Source organism: Botryllus schlosseri, chromosome 14 (genome assembly GCF_051294905.1).
Source record: "Botryllus schlosseri isolate E-star chromosome 14, Bs_hap1, whole genome shotgun sequence".
Lineage (NCBI taxonomy): Eukaryota > Metazoa > Chordata > Ascidiacea > Stolidobranchia > Styelidae > Botryllus > Botryllus schlosseri.
In genome coordinates this window covers 10226457-10241208 of record NC_137249.1, presented here as the reverse complement: position 1 = coordinate 10241208, position 14752 = coordinate 10226457, and the positions used below count along the sequence as shown (strand labels likewise).

Below are 14752 nucleotides of genomic sequence, written 5' to 3'. Positions count from 1 at the left end.
AAGTTCAGTGACTTTGGAGAGTTGAGGCACTTGCTCTTCTCTATATAAAATACACTTTACTCAGGCCCTTATTGGATCTCTACTCATCTAACTAACAGGCTATGTGGGCGATACATTATTCGCTTACGGTCGCTGGAACAACTTTCGACAGAGCTCGAGTAATTGTCGTTAATCATTCAACCGATGAAATGATTACAAAAAGTAAAGTATCATTTCTCATATTTTACATGTTTATTGATTTTTATGCGCCCACACAATGTGTAGGTACGCATAGATTCATACTATATATTGAGAAATATAATTCTAGATCTCGCGGCAGTGGTTATATAATGTTTTATGCACTGTACATGGTGTCTACGTCGTACGTATGATTGTACAATTGTACATGTACTCGTGCGGTAGGCCTATACATTAGTTTACTGTACAATTTTATAGTATGCATCACAGCGCAGCTGTAGGCCTAAATAGGCCATATATGCTCACTGCGTTTATTGTATAGTGAATTTTGCACTGATGTAAGCCATGGAATGTAGCATAGCATAGATAATATTTGCGAACGTACTGTATTTTGCGCGGTTTGTTTCATGTATGAGACCACACTTCAAACAGACATGCACAAGAATGCATGCGAAAGAATATGCTTAACGGCAAGCAAAACATCGTCGCCGAGTGCCAGATATTCGGGGCATCTCGTCCTGGCTGAGTATAATAAAAATATGGATATGTGAAAACCTCAAAGGTCGTATTCTCTAATGACCAAAAAATCCAGATACATGCATTCGAAAGCAGTAAAAACATCATGACATTTCTGATGCTGATTCTCTTATCCGTGAGTTCTCCATTCGCTACTATATTTGTTCTTATTGATAACTTTCTATCAATCTTGACTCTTCTAGGTGTTTGTCCGTTATCATTGAGATCCACATATGAAATGCTCTTCTGTAGTTTTGATGGCTCCATATAGTCGAAAGGCTGAAATGCAGCGATAGCAGTCACGTTTACCGGTTTATTTTACAAATTTATATCATCTGTATATTGATTCGCCGGAGTTCGGTCTTTATAAGTCAGTGTTTCTCAAACTATGGGACGCGGCTAGACTCTCTCAAGACCACGGTAAGCGAGTCACCAGAAATTTGTGAATTTTCGTAAGTTGGTGACGGCATACATGTATACTTGATGTGACAGTGTTATATCTAAGTATCACAAGTCCTATTGAAAACTATAAGATGCCAGAGTCCACATGCAGTTGCTAGGAATCTTTACAGAATATGGCCAGGATTTCACAAATTAGTCCACGTCATGTTTTCATAGGTGACATATGAAATTGACAAGCAAGATGCCATCAATTTCGTATTCCCCGTCCTACTGTCAAAATCAAAACCTTGCTTTGTAGTTTCGATTTCACACACGCGCGTCCACGTCATGTTTTCATAAGTGACATATGAAATTGACAAGCAAGATTCTATCAATTTGGCATTCCCTATGCCCTACTGTCAAAGTCAAAACCTTATTTGTAGTTTCGGTTTCACATACGTGCGTCCACGACCACCAGCTACCATATGATTAGGACGGAATGCAGGAAAACGCATTACTCTATCAAGTATGCCGAACCACAAGTATGTGGAGCAGAATCTCGATGGCAATCTGACAGTCCTCGTGCATGTCCACTGTCCAGTCCACATTCAAGTCGAAATACAAGCAATTTCCCCGGAATAGATATTAGACATCCCTCAAGATTACCAGGCCTCGATCTGACATATCATACTCGCGTATTGACACATGGATGACGAGTCATTTTTAAGGCTGGGCACAATGATTCGAGTACTCGAATCTGAATCGAGTATTAATTTTGATGATTCGAGTCGAGTAGTAAAACAGGATTTTTTTGAGTACTGAAATTATACGCTCCTCGCAACTGAAAGTTAATTTATTAACGTGGATTTTAGTTTTGATACTATTTTTCACTGAGGAAGCCTTGTTTGTCTGTTTAGTGGTGTCGCAGCATACGAAATATTGTACAAAGCTACGAACTTTACTGGAAATAACACATTTCCGAAGTCATGATCATCCCACAACATTGTCAAGAAATGCAATGAAATCGGTATGGTCGAAAAAATACCGAAGTATCTTTATTGTGATGGATAACACTCATTTTATCCTTTCTGGTGGCATAAAAGGTACATATTTGAACTTCGACATAGTGCATTCTGTTGTGGCGTCATAATGAGTGATGCTCGAATACTCGACTCGACTCGAAGCATAATGCGTGATTCAGAATCGAATCACTCAGGTACTCGATTTTGCCCAGCCCTACTCATTTTATGTTATCCCTCATTTCTTTCCGTCCAGTGTGCATGTCTCCTTTTTACATCGCCTAGGCTCAGGCGGGTGTTTCATAGACTACTCCAAGTCGTTTCGACGCCTTCCTGTCTTTTCATTGTATCGCAGTCTTGTGGTGTTTTGAAATGATAAAATTAATAATAAACTGATACTGATACTGATACTGTATATCAAAAGTCTGACTGCCGTTTTTGTAAACACGAATGTTATGTATTTCCTGACATAGATACGTCACGTGGGGTGGGCGAAGCTTTCCGAAAATGCATCAATTTAAGCAGGGGTCTCAAACTCAAATTTGCTTGCGGGCCAATTTCCTAGTTTTTTATGACCCCGCGGGCCGCAGCATCAATTATAATAGGGTTATTCAATTTTTTTCATTGCAAGTAGGTCTTATTTGACGGGACCTTGCAGAATGACATTTCACTCATATCGTGAAAATGTGATTTACTATGTAGCAATTCACGCCTGGTACGAAAAAATCACATTTAAGTATTTGACTAAAAATGTTTCTGTACTTGCTTTCAACGCGGGCCGCACACCGGGCCACACACCGTCGTTTGTGTGCCGTGGTGTTTACTTTTATCAAAACATGCCAACCACGTTTCTGCCAAACGAAGGAGTTCATGTGCTATCATATAACTCAGTACATTGAGCTTAAGCGATCTCTTCGCCCCGATTATTGGAAATTTCATACCGGTGACGTCATAATTGGTGATGTGATTGTTGATATACCATGTTCATTGCAATTCTCTACTAGTTACTGATGATTAACCCTGAAGAGTGTCAGCCAAAAATATCAAGGTTCATGATTTCAATACGAATATATTATTCAATTGTATATTGTGCAATAGGTTACCTCTTGCCGAGAGTATTCCACGAAATTTTCTTCGGCGTATTTAACGGTCGCAGACGTGACGGAATCGGTGTCGTTTGATCTTAAATTGTCGTTTTTCCCATTCCGGGCATTCAACACCTCCAATTGTAATGTGTTCGAGTGGACGTTTTGCTCGTTGATGACCTCATCGGATGACGTCGGAGAGATTTCTTCAATAACAAATGTCGAAGCAGTTCTTGACGAAATCGAAGCACTGCCAGAAGAACTGCTGGCAGAGATAGGAGACAGCTGAGCGACGAACGAAGATTTTCGAGACAAACCCCATAATAATAGCATGGTCTGCGAATTACAAAAGATCACGCTGGATGTGTTTAAAGATAAAAGTGATATAGGGTTACTTCAATGGTTCTCAAAGTGGGCGAAATAACGAATGGGACGATTGAGGCGAAAACGTAAGAATGATCAGTTAATTCTATTTAGTCAAAAGTCTGGTTACATGCCAATTTCAATGTATATAATCGATTGATGTTGATAGGAAAGCGGCTTTATGCTCGACGCATACTAGCATACGTATACTAGAAATCTGAAAAGGATCAACTCATGGAAATTCGCTTCATACGACACCAATTGAACTTTTGTAAGAATTATGTCAACTTCGTAGCAACGGGTCGTCGTAGTTAATTCAAAAACTACTTTTCATTAAAATTAAATTTCACTTGCCAACATTAAAGGCGGAGATCATAAAGTCAGCTGATACAGGAGAATGCTAATCATGTGATTAAAAAGTGCTAATCGGGACGCATTTTAGGCGGAGATCATAAAGTTAACTGATCCAGAAGAATGCTAATAGTGTGATTAATAAAGTCTGCTAATCTAGGCTTACCATATTTTGAAAATGCAAAAAGAGGACACTTTTTCAGAAATTTGCAAGATACAAAACCGGAGTAGAATTCTCAAAAACCGGTGGCGGTCGGTTGACTGAAAAAAAAAAAAAAAGGTCTTCACTCCCGCTCAGATCTCAAAATAACGTTTTTTACTCTACATTGCCAGGTGGATGACTAAAAAAAAAAGGTCATCACTTCCGCTCAGAGCTCAAAAACACGTTTTTCACTCCACATTGCTAGGTGGATGACTAAAAAAAAAAAAAAAAAAAAAAGGTCTTCATTTCGCTCAGAGCTGAAATCACCGCTTTTCCTCCGAAATACCCGCCGGAGCTTCACTTCTAATTTGAGGCATATCACTCGCAATTTCCTCTATATCTGACCTAAATTTTCAAAAAAGAGGACAAAATCTCAAAAAAGAGGACAAAAGGGCGTCCTCCGAGGACACTTTCAAAAAAGTCAAAAAAGAGGACAAATCCTCTTAAAAGAGGACGTATGGTAAGCCTATGCTAATCTCGACGCATAAAGTTGGATACGGTTACGCGCGATGATTACTCGAGGCGTCCCGAGTTTTCAATTAAGTGGTGTTGTCTATTGCATCATAATGCGAAGACGCGGTTTTGGCTGTCAGCTGTCAATTTGCTGAATGAAATGCAGGCTACTGATACAGGTAGTGCGACTGTGATAGCTAGAATTATCATCATCGGGAAATGAAAGTCGTGCGTAATCAGTAATGTACATTGTACAGCGAAGAGACAGATTATATAGAATATTGATATATATATATCGCTCTGCAATAGTGCGTAGGCCTACCTACATAGTTCATTGATTGCCTGATTGTTTCGTGAAGCCATTACCTAGGACACAACCGTCACGGTCATTATCGCAAGTATTTGAGTGTAGGAATGTTACGCAGTGTGCGCAGTTTTTATGGATAACTACCATCTATAGTTTGTTACGGTTTGTTAAATCATGAGATTAAAACTAACTTGATGCGCTGCGATCAACCGGTTTCCTTAATCCTGGGTTGTTCAATTCTGACGAACACGATAATCCACTTTATCGATAATCCAACTTTATGATCTCCGCTCTTAGTAGGCAAAATAATAATTTGAGCATTTAAAAACTCTTGAAGGATAGAAGTGGTATCTATACAAACAAAACTTACTTGAGTAAGTGAAATAAGTATAGGTAAACCCCAGTCGAATAAGTGAAACAAGCAGGTAATAGCTTGATTAGGGGGTGAGGAGTTTGGGAGACAATGTACTCTACCTGGACGACGCACTGTATGAGGTCCACCACGGGGTATACAGCTCCCCAAATGAATACGTTATCCTTTGCAATAGATACGTATACCGAGAACGCGTAAAAGATATCCAACGCCGTGACACTGGTCAGTGTCACCATGATGAGAACTACGTCCAGACTGACGTCCATGGTCACTGAGCGAGGATCCATCTTGAACAAAATCAATCCGACGACGCACGATACTAGCATTCCCAGTTCCACAATGACCTGAATTGCACGGTTCGTAACAGCGGTTCGTAAACTACAATAGGTAACATGGAGTAGAGATCGTGAGATCCGCGAGGGCAATAAATCAGCAGTCATATCCGATTCACGGGATTCGTTCTCTACACATGGGTTGGAGCTAGAATGAAAATAGTTTGAGGAATGAAATCGTCTGCGACCAAGTTAGGCAATGGGTAGCCTATATTGCGACCTTGCAAGCAAGTGACGTCAGATTTTAACAATTATGCTAGGGTTACCACACGTCCTCTTTTAAGAGGATTTGTCCTCTTTTTTTAAAGTGTCCTCGGAGGACGCCTAAATGTCCTCTTTTTGTTAAATGTACGTGGAAATTGGACTGAGATATAGTAAATCAGCGCTCAAGGGACGGTCCGGAGGGCTTTTCGGGAAAAATACCCTTTTTTTAGTCAACCAACGGAAAAACTCATAGAAATACGTTTTTTCGGGAGTTGAGCCGGAAAGTTGACCTAAATTATGCAATCTCATCGCAATCGTTATTGGGATTTCAGCAAAATCCCGCAGTACATTACGAGTACCAGGAATGGTTATCTCGATTACATTTATTTTGTGTCCTTGATCTTGAGCCTTGAACGCATGAGCAAATTAATTGGTCCGCGCGACGAGATGATGTGTATTCGTGGCGGCAATGGCTAGGTAGTACAATATTTCAGATCTTACCATAAATGAATTGCAAATCTTCAATGTAGGAAGCTCCGTGTTATAATTGGGATTCGGCACATCGTGGTTGATTGTATTCTTGACCACAACCAGTACGATTATTGTGGTAACCAGAACTGCACCTCCGCAAATAAATCCTAAAATTGAGTCAGGTATGAATTGATAATAATCCGTTGCATTTATTCGGCCTATTGCCTACTTCATGTCAAATCTCTATAAAGGACATTGCATGTCCGTAAAGTCTGGCCTTGAAAGAGCCAAACCCAGTTTTACCGTGAATGATGTAGCTGATTTTATATGTTTTTTTCGCCACTAATTTGCAAGCATTCACGTTCTACCCAGTATGCTTGCTCTGGAATTGCTACGACTTGAAAGTATAGGAATGCTGGGCAAAATCGAGTAGGCCAACCTACCTGCATAATTCATGGGGACGATTGGTACAGTGCGAGTGGCTCGGGTAAGCTTCTATGTGTTGCAGATAGGGTTGCATTTAAAACAAATATATTTTGAATTGCCCATGTAATCCACAATTAAAGATTCGTGACGCCATGGCTAAAAAAAACATCTTTTAAACAAGGGCCATGTTTTAAACTTGTTTGCAACCCTAGTTGGAGGTATGTCTGGGCTCCGCATCACTGACCTGGCTACGCAAGCAGTGTATTCGGAAGCCAAGACGGACACAGTAAGCCGAGCTATACGAAGTCGGCAGAAACAAGACACATACACATTTATACAAGGACGCGTGGGGGCGAGACAGCGATCGATGATGAAAGAATAAGTGAGAATATGGCAGTCGTCCGGAAGAGCTTAGGCGAAAGAAGTATGGCCATTATAATATTCATTGCCGTGTCGCAAATGATCCGAATAGGCGTTAACCGCCGAAAATAGTGTGTGCGAGCAAACAAACCACAACATGAGAGATTCGATTCCGAGTCGAATATTATTCTTCGAATAGATTCGAGTATCGCTCATGGTGACGTCATATCAGTAAGTAACACTTGGAGAGTTAAAATAAATACGTTTCCTACTGAGTCTACATCTCTACAGCGAAAAAAAATTGATTTAAATTCGTTACTACTAACTATGACTTGACTATATGCTCTATATGAAATTATTGCAGTGTCGTTCACTATAATTCGCAGAAATGCTGTTACCATTCATACTTAGTTTACTTACTGCGTATGCGTATAATCTTTTGCTACCTGCTATGATTATGATCAAATGGAAGATCAAGGCTCCCGCTGTGAGAGTCCAGTACAGTACAGTACCGAAACGATAATCCTCGTTGATATATGACTCCCACCGACAGGGAGTGTATAAATTTGGTACTTGTAAATACCGACTTTCGCCTAATCGACTCGAATACCGGAATCGTTATTCCAAGCTCTACTTACAAGTAAAGTAAGACTTATTGTCGCATATTTGACTTTCATTGCAATAACTTGGACTGCACCGAAGGTATATGTTAAGCATCTTATACATAATATCTGTAAATATTTTATCTTACCAATATACGATTTATAGAATTTGTACACTGGTTTTGGGTGCGTCACATTGGATTTTGGCATCGTATCCACATTCTTCCACACAATGTACATCATGCAGCTTGCGACCAAGCTAAATTCGATGAGAAACGGGTACAGAAATACTTCGGCCTGATGCACAGAGTCGCAAAATTGGCTGTCGCAGTCGCAGGTGACCGCTAAAAGGAAGACTAAACTTTAGTTTCTGAAAGAGTAGCTTCTACGTTTTGTGCACTAGGGTGTGTTGCCATCGTTCGTTCGTACAGTTATTCAAAGAGGGTATTGGCATCTTACTTTCTCCCTGTGCTACGTGTGGCGTAGTCCAATTGTTTCCCCTCGTAGCGTTAAATTGTAAAGTTGGAACTGTAGCTGCGTGATATAGTGAAGGCACATGATGTTCCGGCTTTCCGTAGTATGATAGTGATTCGTATATTATGATATACATCCACATAGACAAATTGGTTCCCATAACATGCATCGATCCGAATCTGCCAACATCGAACCATAATATGCTTTTTGATACACGAATGTGCCCCATCACGCGTTAATGGTATAATTATATTGCGGTAAAATGGAAGAGCATGTTCCGCTTGTCGCTGTATTTGATCAGTTGAAGATTATATGCTATAAAACTGCTGAACAAGACGAACTCAACGACTGATTTATTGTACAGGCCCCAGGATGGTCATACTGACTATAGTTGGTCCCACTAAATGCTTATGCGTTGTGAGTGCCACCTCAAGATTCACACAAAAATCAAATGTTGTTATATATACTAGTGCTCGGGTTTTCAACCAGTGGTCTCAGGAGCATTTTGAGGTGGACCACATGGCTATGAGAAAATTGTAGCTTTAGTGAAAGTTTTGGTTACGTTGTTCGTGCAAAACGATTCATATTGTCGAGTTATACGTAGGCTTCATCAACCTTTTCAGTCGACTCTGAAGAGACGTAGTGACACGCCTACAAGTCGAAAATCGGAGTAAGCAACGGCTTTTGCCCCCATGGCTACGCCTATGATGACAACCTACGGCTAACATAAATAATTTCGATTATATAACAACTGGAAGTTAATGCTGAAGTAAACAAGTATTCCAGCAGGGTCATATGTCATGTGCCGTTCAAACGGAAATTTATCACTAGGGCAAGTTTTTGTTGCAGTTAAATCCGTGGAAAGTTGCATTTGCATTTATATTTGACAAAAGTTGCAGTAAAAAGTTGCATTCATTTTTTCACAAAAGCCACATTTTGCTCAGTTGACTAAAAAAAAAAGGTCAGCTTTCCGGCTCAGCTCCCGAAATACCCGTAAGAGCGTTGCTTCAGTGATGATTTACGGTATTTCAGTCGACTTTGGCCGTGTATTTCTCCAAAATCAAAAATACTTTCATAAAAAATCGAAAAAGATGCAAAATGTTGCAAAAAGTTGCATGAAAAAAAAATGGACAAAATTTGCAAAAAGTTGCACTGTAAGATTCCTTCAAACCGCTTAAAACAACATTCTACATATCTTACGAGTACTTAGGAAGCTGCCGGAAGCTGTAAAAAAAGTTGCAAAAGTTGCAAAAACTTGCCCTATTTATCACCCTTTATCAACTTCCGGCGGAAATACGAATCGTAATAATGGCTGGAGGATTTATCGCAGCACATTAATAATCTTTGGAGTAAGTCTAAAAATGTCCGGCCTTGAAAATTTGTAAGAGTCGCATGAATTAATTGCATCATTGGATTGAATGTTCTGACATTGCAACTTCAGTAGTTACAAGACATACATACGCACAGCTTGCAGACTAAAAATACCTTCTCCACTTCTCTGTAGTATCTCATTCACCGAAATCACGTTACGAATTATTTGAAGCTGGTACATAATAGTTTCGCTATCAGAGTTAGGCTTATCGGCGCCGGCGATTTCCACGCATTGAGCAGATCTATGACTGTGGGCCACATAACATTTTCAAACCGGAAAATGGACTACGACTAAAAAAGGATGAAAACCCCTGTACTATAGTGACTATATGTTAATGATATTATCCTCCTAATTGTACAGTGGAAACACGTTATTGACCGAATACATGTATACGAGAGAGGGACAGAGGGAGAGAGAGAGCTGTGACAATATACATTATACACATATGCCGTCACTATAGGCTACTTATGAGGCTACTAAAACAATAAACATACCTACTTATTTGTCGGTTATCCTGAAGATGTATCTTGGAATGGCGAAAGAGAAAATTGATTTCACACACCACGAAAATCGCTTGCATAAAAGGAGCAACGTAGTTGAGCGCTTCTCGGCATTCCTCGCTGTCGTACTCAAATATTACCAGAAACTCGAAGACATCTTGAATTACTATTGCGATTCCAAAAATGACAAGAATCCCTAGCAAGAGGAGCGAATATGTCAGTAGTGTGGTGCGCTGATGCTTATCACGGCATTCACCTTTTAGCCATTTATTTGAAGTATGTTGAGATTTCACTTCTTGGAATACGAGATTGCCTCCTTGGCATGACGTTGCCAGTGGTTTGAAGGCTACGAGCCAAATTGCTCCGACCAAGTAGAGAAAGATGAAATATCCATCGACGACATTTTCGGAAATCTACGGAATGCAGTAGAGCCTTTCAATTCAGAGTTCAATGTGTACCTGATCCAGGAATACGTCTAAAACGTCTTTTGTATTAAAGCCTTACTCGGGTGCTTGGTGACTTTTACATGACTTCTTACGTCATAGTGAAACTGTTACCATAGTAAGCCCAGTCGTGGCTTCCAATTTTATATGTTTGCTACTATTTTTACTTAATTTTTTCATTAACATTATTTACCAGAATATCACATAGAGAGGGTGTGCTTGTTTGATACGGGTGTGATGACGCTAGTTAACCTCTAATGTCCTATCGATTGTTCCTATCAGATACCGAATACAATGTTAGTATGTGTTTTCCTTCGGTATCATTAGGGTTGCATTTAAAACAAAAATAAATTTAAAGCAAAAACATGTTTAAAACTTGTATGTTATTTCTTTTTTAGCCATGGCGTCATGAATATTCAATTGTGACGTCATCGTGGATTGACATTGACAATTCAAAATATAGGGTAAATATAGCTCCTTTGATGAAATATCTACGTATTATAGTCGTTGAACCGATTATTTTGAGGGTTCCAACAACCCATATGGTATACGTCGGCTATACGGGTGGTAATCGTCCGTAGGCTCATACAACATGTTTTTTGGAAAGTATTTACACAATTATGGCATAATTATACAGCTTGGAATTTTTTTTTTTTAAAGACATATGTTTAAAACATGTTTTAAACAAAGTGTTTTGAACAACCATTTTTTAAAATGCAACCCTAGGTATCATCATAGTCGTAGCTGTCTGTTTGTTATGTATTTTGGCTGGATGAAAATGAAGACTCTCTCTTATTCTCATCTACGAATACCTTTAAAACACTGTATATAAGATATTTGAAACTTTGAATTTCCTTTTACACGAAAAAGAAACAATCTGCATTGTTTTGATATTATCGTTGATTTGTAAGCCGTCGTACCTAGCCTACAATTCTCCACGGGATACCTTTGCGAAAATTTTTCAGTAAATATATTGCAAGTCATGGTTTATACTTACGTCATGAGTAATATGATAAGTACTGCAAATGACGATGCTAAGCACGACAATTATGATGCAATAAATGCCGGTGAGCAATCTTGATGCTCCTGGCGACGATTCTCGTCTCATAATTCTCCCAACTGTGTTACTATCTATATCTTGATCGTTTTGTCGATAACCGCAAGTCTCATTGTGCCAATCAGTCTTGATGCCAATACTTTTAAAGGCGATGGAAAGACATTTGCCATTGCATGGCTACGGAATGTGACCCGGTTACCTGGAGACTGACAAAACGAACCGCCCGCTATATTACGGGGAAAGAATAAAGAAAACATATTTCTCCTATTGCCATCTTGTACAATGAACAGTGAAATAATTCAAGCTCCATGTTCTGACTACTTTAGCCTAAACCCCTAAATTTACTCGGTTTTTGTAAAAGCTCAAAGGAAGTTCGTGGCGTGACATGGATCCGGATCTCGTAGCACTTTTGCATTACTATATTCGAGGTGAATAAACGGATGCATTTCTAGACATCCTTTACTACGAAGGAAAGACTCCTAACGCTGTGTAGTCAAGTTTATCTATTTCCCTATGTATTGAAATCACTAAACTCTTTACGGCGTATATCGGCTGCTGGAATCTGAAATTCTCGGTAAACATCTAATCATCAATATATTTTCTAGGTCATTCCTCTCTCGGAGTAATCGCATTTGTATCAATAGCAACCAATTTATTTACAATTCTTTAGCAAACAAAGTCGCAACAATATGTCCTCGGTGGGATTCTAAAATTGGAAAATGAACTGATACAGGACGTCGAGGGGGAGGCTCACGTTGCGCACTATACTGCCGGGTGCCAGCGAGTCTGAATTTAAATAATGCTGGAGCAATAACATAATGTGCGCGATCATGACCGGTAGCGATACGCAGCCAAGCATATTGTTTTGATTTCGAATTAGCTGTAAACAAATCACATAAAATACTATGACGGCGTCCAATGTAGCCTTCGTATCACCGTATTACTTTCGGCATGCTCTCAATATTGAGTATAAGTCTCGACGTGGTACAGTGCATACTGCACAGGAAGTAAATAAACATCACTGCATAGATAGACCATTCAGATAACAAACCTTATTTTGTTTGGTGTAGCAGATCTAGATATGCTTATACATCCTATACTGAAACGAGCATATATATATACTATTCCATACAAGCACTTTATTCCCACTTCATGATATTATTATAGCTGTTTAATGTCTATAATTTGGTGGGACGGTAATAATCGCAATCGCCGTAGGTTTACGTATTCTTATCTGCCCTATTGATGACAATTCATACCCGAGAATAATAATAATTCAACACCCGACTATATGTTTCTGCTTATCTCGTTTTCTGTAAAACACATAAAATATATTTGAAAAACATTCCTCACGATGTTATTATATGTGTTTGTTATGTGTATTGTTAGGTTGAACGGCAAGAATCGCAAACATCGTAGGATTACGTATTTTTATCTGCCAAATTGATGTCAATTCATACCCGAGAATAATTTCACGCCCTACTCTTTTCTTTTGTTCATCCCGCTGTCTATATAAAACATAAAATGTATTTGAAAAAACATTTCACTTTATATCTATGTATTATTCAAAGCTTGACTAAAGAGCATTATTACCGACTTGTGTCGGTGACCTTGAAGCTCAATAGCGATTAATCTGAAATAGATGGAGATATAAGCGCCTGAATGGATTGAGGTGCCCATGAGAAACCGCCAGCAGGTTCTCTGAGTAGAAGTTTTCAGCTCGATCCAAGAAAATATTCCGTGAGCTATTGAAATTGTTCTCTACTGACAATCCATCTGATCGAACTACCCGCTAAGCAGAACTCCAGATGGGCACATAGCGGCGCAGAGTCCTTCATTTGCGCAGACTCTACACCTTTTCTTTAGAATATCTAAAAAAAGAAACATTGCATGCAGGGATGAAGATATACATTACTTTTATATGTCTTATGTAGCATAGAGTGTAACGCGAGAAACGTTTGATATTGTTCAGCTATACTGCTCAATAGTGTCCTTATATACTCCTCGAGGCTTCATATTTACAGTCGCCTATGAAAGTTATATTGCTTTGCTGCTGGTGATATGATTTAGTTAGTGAATGGAGGTAGGTTAGATTTAGGGATGTACAATTGTACAGGATTGGAGAAATGATTGTATTGTTTAGTGCGGCCATCATCCGGGTGACATCATTTTATTGATTTAAAAGCTTATAGCCTCACTCACATATGGTCACTTATATAGCTCAAGGTTGAAATTGTACTGATTTCAAAAGGTTCTCACCTCTTTTCCAATCGTCACATTTTCTGTAAACGCAGCATATTGTACGTAATGACCTCCGATTCCTCGCGTATACGCAATTGTAAGAAATTGAGCGAGCCGCTAACATTTCGTCCGGACCACTGGTATCCAACGACATGCATTCTTCCAGATCCGACACAGCGTCATCATCAAGGCTAGGTGGATTTTCTTCCTCTTCAGCATACTCGAAATTGTTCTCCAGTGGGTCATAGTGATAATCGTCACTTTCTATGTCCTAAATCGATTGATTCATATTATCATATTGTACGTGTAGACCTATTATTAGGTATAGGGTGTGTGTGTGTGTAAGTGTATGCATAATATGCATTGCACATACTTGGAAATGGTGCGAACAACTGCGAATGCTGCAATATACAATTGGATAGTGTATTCATATTGAAATGAACCCGAATATTTTCGGCTGACACTCGTCAGGGGTAATCGTCAGCAACTAATAGAGAATTGGCAAGAATATTGTAGGCTCAACAATCGTATCACAACTATCACCAACCAAGGCTGTGGCAACAAAAAAAGTTCGTGTACCATCTCAAAATAGTACATTGAACGCTCTCTTATTCGAAATTTCATGCTGGTGATGTCATATTTTGTGATACGATTGTTGATGCACAATGTACCTTCCAATTCTCTACGAGTTGCTGACGATTACCCCTGACGAGTGTCGACCGAAAATATTCGGGTTCATTTCAATATATGAATATAATATTCATGTCCTTTCAACGAGGCAAATTCTATTCTATAGCTTATAATCTATTTTAAAGTCATATTACTCTGCCAAATAATATCACAAATTCTGTGGCCAGCGTACTGGTATGGCGACAAGAAAGCAATCATAAGATTTACATAAATGTCATATGCCACGATCCTTTTTAGCGAAAGGCTTAAAAGCGATATGGTCCGTTCAAAATTTAGTATTTCCGTTTTGATGTTGTGTCAGAACTTGGCATTTGAGACTTGAATGGTAAATTGAAAATATCTGTTGTCGGCGT

The 14752-nt window shown here is 39.2% G+C and overlaps 2 protein-coding genes across 2 annotated transcripts in view; both read right to left on the bottom strand.

Moving 5' to 3' along the window:
* Positions 1–203: 203 nt before the first annotated feature.
* On the bottom strand, positions 204–11960 carry LOC145455034 (proton channel OTOP3-like). Its single transcript, XM_080332990.1, has 9 exons — positions 11409–11960; positions 10225–10381; positions 9963–10164; positions 8082–8275; positions 7772–7966; positions 6265–6401; positions 5329–5571; positions 3197–3514; positions 204–972 (listed from the first exon to the last, which is right to left on the bottom strand). The coding sequence occupies exons 1-9, from the start codon at positions 11517–11519 to the stop codon at positions 583–585; spliced, it is 1947 nt and encodes a 648-aa protein (XP_080189116.1). The 5' UTR covers positions 11520–11960; the 3' UTR covers positions 204–582.
* A 139-nt stretch (positions 11961–12099) lies between these two features.
* Positions 12100–14752, bottom strand: part of LOC145455042 (uncharacterized) — a 137371-nt gene continuing 134718 nt past the window's right edge. The window contains exons 7-8 of the mRNA XM_080333000.1: positions 13728–13980; positions 12100–13339 (exon numbers count right to left, since the gene is read on the bottom strand). Coding sequence (XP_080189126.1) covers positions 13254–13339; positions 13728–13980 — 339 coding nt within the window. The 3' untranslated portion in view covers positions 12100–13253. The remainder of the gene's footprint in view (positions 13340–13727; positions 13981–14752) is intronic.